General features: G+C 34.6%; 1 protein-coding gene across 1 annotated transcript in view; it reads right to left on the bottom strand.

The window, feature by feature from the left end:
- Positions 1 to 16818: 16818 nt before the first annotated feature.
- The window catches only part of LOC131031595 (light-inducible protein CPRF2), a 38287-nt gene continuing 37521 nt past the window's right edge, over positions 16819 to 17584 (bottom strand). Inside the window, exon 6 of the mRNA XM_057962747.2 lies at positions 16819 to 17578. Within this exon, the coding sequence (XP_057818730.1) occupies positions 17177 to 17578 (402 nt within the window). The 3' untranslated portion in view covers positions 16819 to 17176. The remainder of the gene's footprint in view (positions 17579 to 17584) is intronic.

Genomic DNA, 17584 nt, shown 5'->3' with positions numbered 1-17584 from the left:
GTGAGGTTGGATAAGAGTAGTAGACTCTAGCAACTTTTCTCACCGAGTTTTTTCCTCGTATATCTTGTGTTATGGGTTTGCCTTCTATGTGTGTCTGTGAAAATTAGTTTAATATTTTTTCTTATAGTTGCTTGACCTCTGTTAGTAGAGATTTGATCTCTTAGAAAGTTCATTTTTTGCTACCATTGATTCACCCCCCCCCCCTCTCATTGGTCTATTTGTTTTCCTTCATATTACTCCTTGCATTTATGAACAAAATATTAGAGGTACTTTAATTAATAATGGGTCAACACTTAACATTTTTTGTGTTGACTTATTAGATAAGATAAATTAAGATTATTCTTCTATTCAACCCAATCCTTTATGTGTGTGTGGCTTTGATAATGTTCCTAGAGAGTCACTTGGTATAGTCATATTACCTATCAAAGTAGGACTCGTGACTGCACCTACTCCTATCCATGTCATGCCCAACCATCTTAATTATAACCTTCTTCTAGATAGACAGTGGATTCATACTATGAAAGTAGTTCCTTCTACCCTTCATCATATAATCAAATTCATATATAACATTGAGCTTCACACAATAAGGGTTGTATAAGAACCCAACTTGATTAACCCAAAAAAATTGACCATTCTTTTTTTTTTTTGTTTAATTTAATCATTGTGTTTGATTCAATCGCATACTCTGGGCATCCATCCATTTGGATAAGGCATTCATCCATCTGGGATGAGCATCTAACCATACGGGTTAGGCATGTGTCCAGGCGGGACATAAGATTTCATCTATCCAATACGGGATAGGCATCTACCCATACGGGGTAGGCATCTATCCAATCGGGATAGGAGGTGCTCTGGCCAGAGACTTAGACTCATCGGGACCATTCAGGTCCTGAGCCACTCACTAAGTACTACACTCTTCTAATAGGAGTGCACCGAGGTCGCCGTCCTTAGGAGTAATTAAATAACATAATACAAGCTTGAATTCCGCCTCGGAATTTGGCTTAAAGCCTCGGGAAGTCAAGCAAATCCATACGGGATTCCTTTCGAGTATGCATTGAATTAATTTTTCCTTTTTATTATACTTATCTTTCAATTTAGGATTCTACTCAATCCTTCTTCTTACCAACCTAGACCCCACCCACGAACGCCTGAGTACTAGGGACAACTCCGTCCCAAGACTGCCTACATACCCATTTCGGCACGGGATCAAGGCGTAAAGTATGTAGTTCTATTTTCTACTCTATGGTTTGATGTAAACTGATTTGTGGGTACGCAACCCTTTCTAGGGTCAATGTCCCAGACAGTTTCTCTGTGGTTGCTACCCACGGTGGTAGCACTTAAGCAAAGGCTCGAGATGGCCTATTGCTTGTGGCCTAAAATAACTAGCTCCTAATACCTATCATAAGCGTCACCTTTGACCAATTGTCAATTGACAACAATTCTTCGAGATTAAATCAATTTCATAAAAGCATTTCACTCAAACAACCTTAAGGGGGTTTACTGTGGTTTAACTCAGCGGATGAAAAATCATTTAAGGATCATCTTATTAGATTATCGATCCAAGGGGGATTACCCGCCCCTTGGATTTTAACTTCCAAGTGTCCCTTATTACTCCCCGATGATTTATAGGGACGATGCCACAGACGTCGTTGATGCAGCTTTATTAGGCGTTAAGTGCAGTAGTTCAACACGACGGCATTACCCGTAAGCGTGACCCAGAGGCACTATATATACTGAACGCTGCTAGGTTTTGGTTTCTATCTTCCTTTATTTAGTTTTCTAACTAAGAGCTATGAAAAACATCATACTTGAAAACAATTACGAATTGAACATGTATAATTTAATTAATTGAGATAACTACTTGATGAACCACGTAGAATAAAAACCATAACTAAATTATTCAAAACTTGAAATATAACTTGCGTAAAAATGACAATTATGAAACTTGCATATTAATAATTAAATGTGTAACTTGCATCGAGATGAAAACGCCAATAAATGTACTTAATGTGTAAGTAATTTGCATGATACGAGAATAGTGTAACTTGCATGCAAGATTAAGCAATGCATGATTCCTATCACGGGAATAATTAATTGTGGTCATAGGTTCCAAAAATAGCGATTAGTTTAGATATTTGATTCAAATCAAATTAATATACAATAATTGCTTTTAATGAGTCCAAATACCAACTAAGTAACCCAACGAATTTTAAGTTGTTTTTATAAAATTCCAATTATAAAATTTAATACAATTTAATTTGAAATTTGCTAAAAAGAATTTAATTATTATAAATTTTACTAAGGACAATTATACAATTTAATTTACAATTGGAAAATTGCTAAAAATAAATACATTTCGAAATTACCTAAGTTAAATTTTTATTAAACTAAAATTTGGAATTTTTTTTTTTGAAAAGTTTAACAATTTTCAAATTTATAGTGGCATTTTTTTTAAAAAAAAGAAAGGGGAGCAAGTGGGAGTGGGACCCACGGGTCCCATCACCACTGCAGGTCTGCGGAAGCAGGCCCGTAGTGATGAGGGGACCCCGTGGTCCCCTCCACTACCCTACGACCACTGCCATGACAGTGACCGCAGGGGAAGTGGAGGGTACCACTTCCCCGACGGTTACAATAACCACCTCCACTACCCTGCACGTCGCCTGATACCCAAAATAAATTTTGAAGGACATAATTTTCATATTAAAATTACTTGCAATATTGAATATATTCATTTTCGTATGAAATAAATTTATATATATATATATATATATATATATATATATATATATATATATATATATATATATATATATATATATGGTTTAAATTACCAGATTGTTTAAAGGTATATAAAAAAGAGTATTTATGAAAATAAGAACAAGAATAGAATAGATAATCAAGATATCACAGGGGTAGATAATTGTTTTAAATTGATTTTATAGTAAACAGGAGATTAATATTCACAGAGAGAGAGAGAGAGAGTTTATTCTTGCATTCACAGGGAGAGTTTATTTCTACATTCACAGAGAGAGAGTTCATTTCCACATTCATAGGGAGAGAGTTTATTTCTACATTCACAGGGAGAGAGTTTAGTTTTGCATTCACAGAGAGGGATTAAAGAATGAAATTTTCTTTCAGATTTCCGTTCGAAGAGCCAGAGAATAGAATTCGAGAGAAGAATAATAAAGGTTAAGATTCATATCATTTAATCACACAGAGAAGAGTTTTAATCTCAGAAAAAAAAGAAATTTAAATAAGGAGAATATGAATTTTTTTTTTGCACAGATAAAAGAAAGAAATCTTTTGGAAAAGCAAAAGCAAGATCTGATATCTATTTTCTAAAGAGAAATAAATAATAAAGTTATCTTTTGCATGCAATATATGAAAATACTTTTATCAATATTTATCCTTAAATAAGAAGAAAAAGATTTACACTCTAATAACCTTTTTTCTTTTATAAAAGAAGATCTAGAAGCTATTTTTTTTTATAATATAAATTTCTCATATGTAAATGAGAGATGACAAAGAAGAGAACCTGGCTTATCGGAGCTTGATGTTGAATCCTCTAGCTATCCTTTTTTATCCTTCCTTGCAACTTGGGAAAAATCTTCAAGAAAAACTTAGCAAACCTACAACGAAAATGAGTCTACCAAAGAAGATCCTACTACTAACAACAAGGAAACTTGGAAAATTTTCTTCAACACATAATCAACTCCCTTCTTTGAAACTTGCATACAATTTTATAAGAAAAATCTCTTAATTCCAATATCTAGAGAAATTAAATAAGAGTGGGATTCTTTTCCAATATTGGACTCATGCAAATTGATTAAAAAACCTAGTGGGGGAGTTACATGCAAGGCATTGAAGATTCCTCTAGAAGCTTCTAATTCCTCCTACAACATGTGCCATAATTGGGAATAAAAATAAAAATAAATAAAGCCTTTTGAATTATATTCTCCAAGTGTGTGTGTGTGTGTCCATTTTTATTCTTTTATATTATTTATTCAATCATTTCCAATAGCTCAACCAAAAATTATATAACAGAATTTTATCAAATCAAAAAGTGATAAAGGAGGGTTGTGACAGGTTGATCCTAATTCTTATAATCTCATTCATAATGAAGTGGGATGCATTTCCCCTTTTAATACTATGATTATTTTAACAAAACCATTTCCTATCAATGATTCTTCTATAGAAACGAATTGGGGTACAGTAGACTTTACACCCTCCTTCAGTGGGTATAAGATCCCTTAATCTAAGAATTAAGCCTTTTTGTGTCTTTTATCCAAGCTTCTTTTAAACCAATTCCCACCTCTCCTAATCCTACACATAGATACAATGGACAAGTTTTAGGATGTGTGCATCAAAATATTGAAGGTCGTGAGAAATCATACTTTTCTAATTAAAAGCAAGATTTCAACCTCTTTGTTTGTCAACATCCCCTCCTCCATTGTCTAGTGAATTTACATCTTCCCATTTTCATATGGCATTACATCAAGATACTGTTTTGTCCAATCCTCTTTATGTCAATTTGATTTCTCTTCTCTTCCCTAAACAAAGACACAAACTTTAGCCTAGTACTCAAAGACCAGGGTGCCCAGCACCCTTGTCCTTGGACCAAGGCACCTAGCGCCCGAGTCCTCCTCAGGACCATGGCACCCAATGCCCTAGTCCTCCCAATTCAAATCCAAATTATAAGGTTCCCTTCTAGACTGTTTCAAAGTATATATTTCCAAGTTGTAGCTCTAAAGACCATACAAATAACATAAGAGTAATACGTGACAATGGATGGCACATTTTTTATAATCATTTAAAATAACATTCAAGTTCCTATTATGTTGCTCCTCATCTTATGGCACTAGTAGTTAGCTTAATTGGGGGCTCTTTATCATAAGAGATGATTATTTTTCAATTACAATCATCTTGGGGAAGCAACATAATTCATTCTTGCCTCTATGCTTGGGGGGCAGGAATATTATCCTATTTTTCTTCTCTCTATCTAAGGTTTCACTATTTCTTTTAAGGGTTGCATTTTCATACCTTGATTTCCTTTCTTGCTTGATATGGTATGTCTCTTATGGATAATCTCTCATTAAGGGGGTGTATGATCCTTCATCTTAATCTTTCCTTCTTTGAAAATTACCTCTTCTTTAGAGTTGCATTTTGCATATCTTGATGTCTTTTCTTGCACTAAATATTTCTTCATGTGAGTACATTGTGAATTTTCTTATGTCTAATCTCTCCTTAGAGGTTGTGTAATTATTCTTATTTTCCCTATGCTTGGGGGAAATTGATCTCTCTCTTATCCTTTCTAAGGATCCACTTTTCCTTTGTTGAGTGGTCTTTGCTTATGATTTGATGTCATTCCTTGTGTGAAATTGCATTTCTTCTCTCAATCTTCTTCTCATGGATCACCTAGAAAAACACAATTAGAATGTGTATCCATGCTCCTCTCTTTTCTTCTTCTCATGAGATCATAGATTTTCTATTTGTAGTTCATAGATGATGTGTGCTAATTCTCTTTTTATGTGATTGCTTGTTTTCTTGTGATGGTATTTCAAGAATGATATTAGTGGTTGAGACATTTTGGTTATCGAGGTCTCTACTACTAGTTGACATGAGGTCTTGTTTTTAGTGCTAACCCCTTGTCTTGTGTGTCCTTGCACGAGATTGTGTGAGTTAAGATCCTAATATTGGGGGCTTGGTTCCTCAAAATTAGTGATGTCTTATCTCCTTTTGATTGTGCTCCTAATTGCTCCTCTCTCTCATCTTTCTACTTTACCGATAATATGACTATATGATCATACTCTGCTAAAGTGGGGGTTAAATGTAGCATCGTAAATTGTACACCTTTATTAGTTTGTTCAATTTCACACTCTCCTAGCACCTGTTTTAGTATTTTCATTTCCTCTATGCATTATAGGACCTTTATTGTAATTAATTAATATTTAATTCAATATTATGGTTCTTATTCCACTTTATTACATCATCACACTCTTATTTGGGCCCTTAGTTCTAGGTGTGCCCTTTATCATTTTATCTTGATTTATCCTTAATCCTACCTTGATTTCAATTCTCAAAGCATATTTCATATGTTTACACATTATTGTTTGAGCCATCAAGCTAGAATTTGCATTAGAATCATGATAAGCTCACATCCCTAGAAATTTCAAAAAAAGTTGATAAGGACCATGGTGCCCACCACCACAGTCTTGCACTTTTTTCCCCGAATTTTAGGAGGATAGATGGGCAGTCTTATCCTATTCAAATCTAGCTCCAGGAAAAAATATATCAAATCTAAGTCAGCCTAAAGGTGATTTCAATTATGAAATCCCTATATAAGGCATCCTTCTCAACTAATTTTCATCTAAGAAAACTAAGACTCTAAGAAAACAATTCCTCGAGCATTATTGGATCTGTGAAGCATTAATCAAGCATTTTTAGAGATCTTAAAGGCTGCATATTCATCCTTCAACCATTGTGGAGAAAAATTGTATCAATCTTATGCAAGCATGTGTGTGCAATTAGGGTTTTATTTTTGTCATGTCGTTTCATACAACGCATGTGATTACATTCAAAGAGAAAATAATTATCATCAACAATTGTAGATCTAAGGTATATTTTCTTAAGTAATTATTTCAGTATTTGCATTATTTCATTCAAGGTTAATTCCAAATTGTGGTTTGACTTAGGCAAACCCCTATTTCTAATAATTTCTTCCTTTTTCACTGTGTGCAGGAACAATTACAAAGCTATGTTCAGGAGGATCAATGGGGTTCACAGAGATGAACACGTTCAACTTTTGATATTGATAAATTTGGAGGACCATGGCGCCCACCACCATGGTCTTGAAAAATTAGGTCAAACTTTTGGGAATAGATCAGAATCATCTTCTTCTACTCATATCCAGGTTGGTGTCTCGGTATGACAACTGTAGCTCATTGTTTATGCCAGATCTCTTCAATATTCACCCATTACCCTAATTTTAACACTTTCACAATTCAACTAGGAAAGAAGGAACCAAACCCTAACCAATGAATCTAATCAGAAATATCAGCCCTTTCCTTGGTTGGATTGAGGTTGGATCTACTGGATTCACCCCTCTTTCAATGTAAAGGTTAATTTAGTTCATTGTGGTCTTATCCTATTTGGTGAAACCCTAGTTCCAAATTACACCTCTACATCTAATTAATCATATTTGGATTAATCGTGCAATGTTATTAATTGCAACCAGACATTGTAGCCTGATTTTATCATATAATACCTGGATAGTTTTCGAGAGCGAATGTTCTCTTACTCTTGACCTAAATATGATCATGTACATACACATATCATTTCTCACTTTTGAATCCTTTGAAAGGTTCGCAAAGAGTAAAGCAAAGATGGGTTTGATGAGAGATGGAGTAAATGTGGTCGTTGACTAATGGTACTAAGCTTCTTATAACATCCCAATAAAATTTTAGATGTGTGGCCTATTTGTTCTATAAAGAAACAATAGAAGTATTTGACCTTCAAATTTATAAACAAATTTTAATCAATTTATATTAATATATCCATTGTTGCTAGAAGAGTAGTGTTGGCATCTTATGGAACACACTACCATAAAGTTTTAAATAATAAAGATTTGTGTGTAATAAATCTTAGCTCCAAATTCTTAAGCCTTTCCTAGGCTTGAAACAATATCTAAATTAGCATCCAAAGATTTTATAAGTTTTCATGCTTTTGCAATTTTAATCTATGTGATATTCTTGAGCTCACATTCTTATGGCCTTACTTATTTTGTTAATTCTACACTTACATTGACATCCTAGGTTCACCACCACTACATTGGTATAACAAAGTATTAAGATGTTATTTTTCAAAATTGAAAAAAAAAATCTTTAGCCAGTGTAATAATCAAGTCATGTCAAAAGTGCACCATTACACCCTAAAATATACTTCCTTAAGTTTTTTTACTTTGTCAGCCTTACATGACAGTACCCCACAATCAATATCCTTATATTCAAATGCAATGGTCAAAGTTTGTACTCCATAAATGCAAACCATTACAAATCAGTTCAACCTTTCTCGAGGTGAGAATTGCCTTATCTTCATTAACCTAATTCAAGTTCAACTTGTGTTCCCCTTAACAATGAGAGTTGTTGGAAATTAATTTCTCTAATATTAAAATTACACAGTCACAAATGCTTAGCTACGATTGGCTTTTCCTCACACTACGTAGTTCGTGAATTGTAATCCCTAACTCTTGAAGGCAAAGGCTATCAGATTCTTGTTTTATTTAATATTGATGGTCCTCCTTTAATAACATTGAATATTTTTCAACCCAAATACTTCTATATTTCTTTATTGGTCTTTGCCCTTATGCTTTTCTATATTTCTTTATTGGTCTTTGCCCTTATGCAAAAAGCATTGTGAATCCAATATCCACCTATGTGTCATCATAATGTTGCTATAATTGATTCTAAATTCATTTGATATTTGCTATCCAATCTCAAATAATCTTCAAATATATCTTTAAATGTTACATAATCTTTTGTGTTGATCATATCCTTACAATCTTGTCAGTGTGGGTCTCGTTGTCCTAGATAACAATGTTGATGGCCCACTGATCTTCTTGAATTCTAAAAACTACTCAAATCAAGATGTAATGACAAAATCTTATTGGTTTATTCTTAATCCCCTAAGTCTATGGGCTCTCTTTCCTTGAATTATAACCCCTAGCCATCAAAATGTTGAAAATTAAATCTCAACAATTGATTTCCCTTCCCATTCAATGGTATAAACAATCCTTCCTATGCCATCATTGAAATCCAACCAACTCAATTAAGTCCTTAATAGCAATGATAAGCAACCATTCCATCAACGTAACGTCCCTTTCCTAAAATATTTTTATTTGAGGTTCCAATGTCCATTCCAACAATTCCCATGAGCTAAGGAGAAATAGCTAGAGAAATCAATTTAATTAAAATTTGATTATTTGGACCCAAATTTATTATTATCATTTTTTTATTAAAGGGAACAAGTAATAATAAAATATTGTTATTTTTATGTGTTTTTCCAAAGATAGGCATAAGAATTCATGGAGATATACTACAACACTTCATAATTTCTTGAAATTTAACTCTGACCTAATATCCAATTCTAAGAACAATCTCCTTGTATCACTGTAGTTTATTGCAAAATCCAAAACCCTAAATAACAATGTATTGACTACTTAAATTTGAGCAACTTAAACAGTACACAAGTTTGTGATATCTAATTTTGGTCGCAATAAAATCCACGAGTAATCCAAAATATATATCTTTTTTTTTATAAGCCCTTCACATCAAGCATTTAGAAACAAAATAAATCATGTTTATCATGAGAAGGTTGGAGAAAATTTTCGAAGTATTTTACCTCTACAATGTGCTTATTGAATGGACAAATACCTTTATGTAACTCTTGCATAAAGAGATGGGATATTTATATAGTTCATGAGTGTATCTAAGTTTAGTTGACACTAGAGGACTGTTTATTTGGTCACTAAAATCAATGGGCATTGTATCATTAATTGGCATGCCATGACAAGCTTATGCACCACTTTTAAAGCAAAAACTTGATCGTAGATCCATAACTATGAGTGCTTGCAATAAGAAAATTAATTTAGTGGCATTAAGCTCCACAATTTGTCATCTTGTTCAAATTCCCCCACCAGATTCAAAGAAAAGTTATAAGTATGATGATAATAATCACTGATGCTACTACCACATATTTGTAAATAATTCTTCCCCCTCCCAAAACTGTCCTATGTACACTTGACAAGAACTATGCTGCAATGCAACCCTTGTTAATTAAGAAAAAGGTTGTCATGCCAAGTTAGGTCAATAAAGCTTATAACCATTTATTTAACTTAGTTTGTGCATAAGGGAACTTGTGCTTAATTTGAAATGTACGTACTCATTTGTGTTATGAATCATCTAACATGCAAAGTGGTGAGATATTCAAAATGGAGGAAAATGGGAAAGAAAGATAAAGTAACTTTAAGAAGAAAAGGAAGGGAGGTTGTGCAAGAGTGACAAGATGATGAGGATTTTGGTACACAATAAATTTGATGAACAAGATTTTCATAGAATTGTAGATTAAAAAAGATAGTACGAAAGTGGAGTATGGGTGGGAAATAGGGAAATGACAGCGAGGAAGTAGAGTATGCATGGAAAAATATTGTTTGATTAGGGAGATATAAAACTTGCTAAAAAAAATTGAAAGCATGAAAATTAATTGTTTATTATAGCAAAAGGAAATATCAAATGAGAAAATATAATAATCAAAAAGTGGAAAGGACTAAAAGAGGGATAGTGATAAGAGAATGGTTGCTTGAGAAAAAAAAAAGAATGAATATCTAGTAATCAAGGATAAGAATTATATGGAGAAGATTGAATGATAGGGATTCACAAATAAGATAGCCAAATGGGGAGATTGGTGAAAGAGAAAATCCCCAAAATTCAAGAGAACTATAAATTAAAGATTTGATTTTGCAACCAACAGCTCCACAAAAGTTGAGGAACTTGAAATAGTTGAGGTTCCAACATTTTTTTTGCTATCATTGATCTAGCATTTGTTGGATGCTGGAGCGAGAGAAGACCTATATACAAGAGTTGTTTTTCATTACAAGATTACTAAAACGAAGTTACCTGCAAAAAAAATAGTTGGCCATAAGCAAAATAGAAAATAGTGCACAACAAACAAAAAGACAAAAGAAACCACAAGCATTGGATCAAGTTACAGGTTCTTTAAGGATTCAACAACCTCCAACTCCTCTCTAATAGAACTTTCATGTAGTTCGACAAAGTCCAACAGTTGCTCTTTGGTTCTCACCTTTAACTTGCTTCCTCTTGTCCTTGTACTAGGCTCAGACTTATCATTTATGTGTATCTAAAGAGGAGAAATAAGATCCCTATCCAACCTTTTCAATCTTTCACTCAATATCTTTAGCCCCATAGCACTATTCACAATAGTGCATTTACTAACCTCTATCTTCTTTTAGTTTTTCCTTTATTTCCTTCATCTCTTGCTCCAAAACAAGCAATCTAGCACTATGATCTTCCCTCTTCCTTTTGTTGCAATCTTTCATGGAATCTAATTTTCTCTTATGATCCAGGTGCTCAACCTCCAGCCTGCTAGATTTAAAGGTTTCACCACTTGATGGCAAAATAATTGACCTGGTAGGAGACGAGACACTTCCAATACTGGATTAATCAGTCAGAGAGCAAGAGATCTCCTACCAGAGGAAGGAATACCAACTAGGCCTAAAATAAATGGCAGGGTAGATTTTAAAGTAAGAGAACATACATTACAGCTCCCTACAAATCTATAGACATATAGCCATGAGACTAAAGCAATGGATACTACGATTGCACAACAAGCATTAAAATTGAAGTAGCAAGTGGAGGAGCAAGAAGTGTATGAAGAAATGTAGATACCACCAAAAGAATGGACTGAGCGACCCAAAGGACATGAACCAAAAGGAACATAAATGGAAACATCTTACCAACCTAAATTTGGAGATATTATAGCCCATTTCACATAACTAATGAAAGTCTATGCTCAAAACCCTAACTTCAACTTTTCTAGGCATGTGTTCAAAGTCTCAAAGATACAATGACTTGCCAAGTTAATTTGCTTTCAAAAGCCTAGTTGATCATTTGCTTAGTCTAGATTGCAATGGAGAGAGCTAAGCAAAATTAAGACAAGATAGAAGCGATACTCCACTTCCAAGCCTAAGTTGGAGAGCTCTGAGCTACGTGTTAAATCTTAAAGCAAAGATGTAAACGAGTTGAGTGTAATGTAAAGGATTTCAAAGCTACATGTGCAAACTTGGATCAAAATGCCAAATAGATAAGGTTGATTCCAATACTACTACTATCCAAATTTGAGAACTGGAGAGGGAAGCCAAGGAGATTACTGGATTCATTATTCAATTATGACAACAACTAGGAAATGACTTTGACCTAACACAAGAAGAGACAATATCACTCATTCACTCACTGGTATAGAGCATCTTTAAATGACAAGAAGTCCAACCCACTCAAGAAGAGTAGATTGTTGCACCAAAAAAAGAAATTCCAAGGGCAGTGGGCAGAAAGGAAAAGCCAATGGGAGCTACAATTGAAAGTTCTTCAACAAGAGAATGCAAACAACAGGTGCAATCTTTCTATCATTCATCGGGAAGAAAAATTTAATCATTTATATATTTCATATAACATCTTTATATATCATGACTTTAACTAGATTGAAAAGGAGTTGTCAAGGATTCATGACATAGAATGAATAAAGAACATTATAAAATTAAAAAAATTGATATAAAAAATAGTTTTAAAAACTTCAACAAAAGTTTTAAAAAAAAGATTTGAGGGTGGTTGTAAGGTCATCAAGAAACACTCTATGATAGAGCTCCACCAAAAAAATGATAACATGGATTTGTGGTTGAAAGAGCTACATAAGAAGTATGTTGAGAAGGATGAGGCCATGCACACACAAGCAAGCTTTTGAAGAAGAGGCAAGTGAGAGCTTACACATTGGTGCAAGCATGCAAAGAAATTTTCACTACACTACAAGAACCTGTTGAGATTGATGATGATTAGCTCATAAATTGGAATCGCGTCTAGCCATGTGGGAGAAGGATTCAAGTCAGGAAGAGCAAGTTCAACAGGATCCTTTAGGGTGCAATATACTTCAAAGGGGTTGTCAAAGAGATTGTTGGAATAGCCAGCACAAGCAAGAGGTGTGAAGAATTTATGGTGAGGCTCCATGATCAAATTCCCCGAATTTGTCAGGCTATAGATCCTTTACCTGTGGACAAGGGTAACTTGTCCATGGACAAACAGGCATACTGGTTTGGTGAAAAATGCTGGCAAGAGTCATGGACAGGGCTTAGCGGGCAAGATGAGAGGAACAAAGCAATTGCTAGATGAAGAAGATCCAAGCATTCCTCAAGCAAACATAATTGCCCATTTGAAAAGCCAAGATCCACCTTATGATGTGTAGTGTCATAAAATTGTGACCTTAGCAATTTACGACTGATTAGGGTCTTCACGCATGCCAACTTGAATCCTCTAGCCTGATCGGAGATCGGAGACTGCTCGGCTTGTGGAAACAGCTTCTTCCTTGGCCTTCGCATCACTCTGTTTGCACTCTGCTCTGGAGAAAGGGATAGAACAAGGGCGTGGCCCCCCTTGGACAGGGGTGTGGCGCCCCTGTCCCTGCCCTATTTTGGGGCAAGACCTTCCTAGAGCATGCATTGTGGGTTGTGCAGTGAGCGGGAAACCTCCCCGATGTCGGCCCGTGACGAAATTCAAATCCTCCAAACATGTATTTAAAGGGGCATTTGTCCTCTCATTTGCATAGGTGGAAATTGCACAAGTGGGAGAGGTTTAAGTTGGAGAGATTCAAGTTGCACAAGTGATCAAACATTCAAGCATTCAAGCATTCTTTTCCAGCATGGAGCATTCTCAAGTCTCCCTTCAAGGCTAGGTGTTGCATTCAAGTCAAGGATTCAACCATTGAAGAGGAGATCCCTTTTGACATTCAATTCCACACAAGCATTTCTATCAACATTGCTACTACAACCTCATTTACAATTCAGTATTTCATTTACATCTACTTGCAAGTACTTTCTTTCATTACTTGGTTCATTCCAAAACTGGAGTCAACACATTTCCCTCTCTTTTTGTGTGCAGGTTGCAGGTGTGCAACTGTACTTTCAGATTCGGGCTTCATTTGCAGTGGCAGAAAAACCCTTTTCGTTTCGCAGATTTTTCAAAGGACCGTGTACATTCCTGCCACAGTCCGGACAACTTTTCATCAAATTTGCAGGGCGACTTCGTCTCGACATTTTACTGTCAAATCCAAGTGCACAGTTTCATCCCACATTCCGATCTCAAGTTATAATTGATTCTTTGTCACTCTTGCACTACATAATTTAATCAATTTCTTTTCCATTTCAAACAAAGGAAGAGGAGATCATCCTAACATTCTCAATTCAATCAAAATTTAATCTATCATCTTTGTGCAAAGATTGAATCTAGTGAATTATCTCATCCCTTATCTTCCTAATGTAATGGTGAAAAATGTTTGAAAGATAATCAATAGTGAAACTCTCATCTCTCTTTGAGGGAAAGGTTGTTTTCCTCTTGATCTATCATTCATCATTTTCCCACCATTACATGATGATCACATCAGAATTGTATAAATAGGGAGGTTGATGAATGAAGATATATAGAGATAGATTATGTAGAAAATAGACTAGGAGAAATAGGAAAGCTATTTGTGCTTAGGTTAACTCTAAGCATTGTCATAAGAAATCACACTAAGCAACGTTAAGGCTTATTTATATGTAAGATATGCTTTGTGCCAACTCATTTGTGTGTATCTTTGATAATGAGTCAAATAAATGAGTGATACTTAAAGCCAAAATATGCTAAGTATGGCTAATATGTTAAATGGATCCAGGGGGAGTGTTGTGCTTTGGGTGAACTCTCATGTTTTTCACATAGGAAAAAACGATGGTTGTGCATGCAACTGCATCATAGAAAGAACCCAGCCATGTACAGCTAACTGAAGTTTTCAAAGCACCTACATATGTACAATATATGGAATGCAACACAAAAGCTGCCAGCTGCTTGGACAGATTTAGCATATCTTATGTGGCCAGTTCAAGAAACATACAACTTTGAGAAAACCTGAGATTGGTAAAGATTTAACATGGAACAAGACAATATTAGACTAGACTAATCATGATATTTTCTAAGGTGCCTTTACAATATACAATCCTTTGAACTGATAGAAATATCTAAGATAGTTTTTCCACAAGCTTTTCATCATAATGCATCATAAGGCCAAAACTCAAAGTTCGCAAATAAGCCTGCCTCATCCTGTGCAATTTCAACATTACTGATTCTTCCTGGACAATTGGATAATTTGAAAGCACTCTATTTGAACATACTTTGATAGTGGATGATGTGCAAAGTGGTCTCAAGTCCTAAAGACATTCACATTTAATGGCAAACAAATAGAACAGCTTTAGTATTTGTAAATAGTTCTGACAACACACACCTTCAGTTCTTAAACACGCAAGTTCTCAATCTAATCTCACCATGAAGGCAACTGCAACTAGACATGAGAACATTTAACAATCTAATCACAATATAGAGATTGTTAATATTTGTTATGAACTTATAGGTTGTGCTGATGTAGATATGATGATTACTCTACTGATTTAAAAATTCTTGAAACTAATATTTTTGGAATTTTCCATAACGTAAAGGATAAATACAAAATAAAACATTGAAATTGTGGATCAATTTTGATTTATACATTCACCCTCCCAAACCCAAGTTAGTACATCATTGATCTCCGATAAGATTCACAGCCACTTCAATGACTATTTACTACTACCAACCATAAATTCCTTACAGTTAAGTTCACATTATCATAGAAATCAGAAAAATCCACTAACAGCCAATAGGGCTATAAATTAGTACTCCACACATGAATGCCAAATAGAAAACCACTTTTATTAGACACAAAAAAGCTCCAATAACGCAACTCATGGACTAATGAAATGGCAATATATTGCAAGTAGACATCAAATGTTCTGTAAAATTAGTAATTATAAACTGGTCTTAAACCTGTGCTGAAGTTTCTCCAATATCAAGTCCCATAGATAAACAAAATAACATAAGATACTAAATAGCAACAAAAATCAATTTCCCTAACTCTTCACCACTGCAAATTGGGAGGAGGCATTAAGCAACAGTCCATAGCCTCAATGTGTCATTAAGATTACAAAATTCCCCTAGTTTGTGGATATACTGATCGATTGATGTGCAAAAATAAAGAAAACTTGCAATCAGCAGTAATACTGCTGAACAGAAATCATTTTTAGAATATTGCTCACAAATGTTTACAATCTCACAAAGATCAACCACTATTGCAAACTTGTAGCATATACCCTTGAAATTCAGAGTTTGCTTGCATAGTAGAGTACAACATAATGCCACATATGGCTTTGATGTAAAAGTTTGTGTGCAGCACTTAAGGTCCATATTAATAATGTCACTAATGCAAACTTTTAAACACAAGTACTAATTTCGATGTTTTGCATTGTATCATAAAAAGAGAAAATCAATACCCGATATAAGCCTAGCCAAGCATTCGTGTTCAAAAGTCCCAAAGGGCCAAAAACAGTGAAATTAACAGCAAACTTGTAATACAGAAGTATTTCATAATTGTTCTGAACGACCAATGCATTTATTAAATAAAGTAAAACCAAATTATGGGGATCTTTCATGTTGACTGAATTGTCAACATATTGTTTGTATATATAACCTGAAAACAATTCAGAAACCATCCTAAACTTCAGAAGTTGACAATGCCAGTCAAATCCAACAAAAACTTCAGTCAAACCAGCATTTGAATGGAAAGAAAAGAGCATTCAATTTTATTTTTTTAAATGGAGGTTGTCATATCAAATGGGGAAGGAGTGAACAAAACAGAACCTTCTCAAATATAAAAAAATTATTGGCTAATATTTAATATTATTTTTTATTTAAGATTTATTTGATTTCATTTTGAGTTAGATTTCTGTCACAGCATGCAAGTGGCATGCTACCATGAGTATGCATTTGTGTAAAAAAACCTTAAAAGATTCATGAGACTCAACGAACCTCTCAAATGCAAATGGTCAACAAGTGCTAAATGACTTGCCACCGTTTTGCACTAAAACCCTCATGAAGACAAACGAACAAAGTGCTAAAGAAGTTAAATCTGATATAGAAACAATGAGCAAATGACCCCCTTTGTTATTAACCAAGTTACCAATCAAGACAAACTCAATATGTTACTGCAGATATAAATTTCATTTGTACATTTGCAAAGTTTTGCTGCTTCTCATAATCAATGAATACAACTTGCTAAAGAGGAAAACCAGAGTCCACAGTTGTGGAAGTCCAGAGTCCTGTACTCTACAACTAAAGGTTAAATAAATTTTTCACATCTAAGTTAGATTTTGTCATCTGTAGAATCTGCAGCCAGTTGGCATACAATTTTTTACACTCAACATCAAAGTGTAATGTAAACATAATTCTGATGAATTAGAAGATCATACCCACTAGAGATGACCTGGCATGTAGATTCCATGCTACCGTCCACCATTTTGAACTTTAGGCGAGCTTTCAACATCCCAAGCTCCACCCCATGGGTTAGATCCACAAGTCATTCCTCCACGGATTCGCTTTTGCAAATGTTCTAGACTTGCTACACGTTGCATGGATGGTGTACGTCCCATTTTGGTTCCAGCATTATGCATTACTAGTTCTCTACTCTTATGGGTTGTGTCCGAAACTGTACGAGGAATTCCTTGAGTTGCAGTAGACTGCCCTTGATGCAAGTATGTATTGGAATCTTGAACACCAGAAGTTGCAGGCAACTCCAATGAACCACCCACATATTGCAGGTGCGAATCAGGTGGAATTTGTGATGGATTCTGAAGTGAATGACTTGCTCCAGATGCCCTGGCAACCATATCTTCTGCCATTTTTACCTGATA

Source organism: Cryptomeria japonica, chromosome 2, assembly GCF_030272615.1.
Source record: "Cryptomeria japonica chromosome 2, Sugi_1.0, whole genome shotgun sequence".
Taxonomy (NCBI): Eukaryota; Viridiplantae; Streptophyta; class Pinopsida; order Cupressales; family Cupressaceae; genus Cryptomeria; species Cryptomeria japonica.
This window is presented reverse-complemented; position numbering and strand designations above follow the sequence as displayed.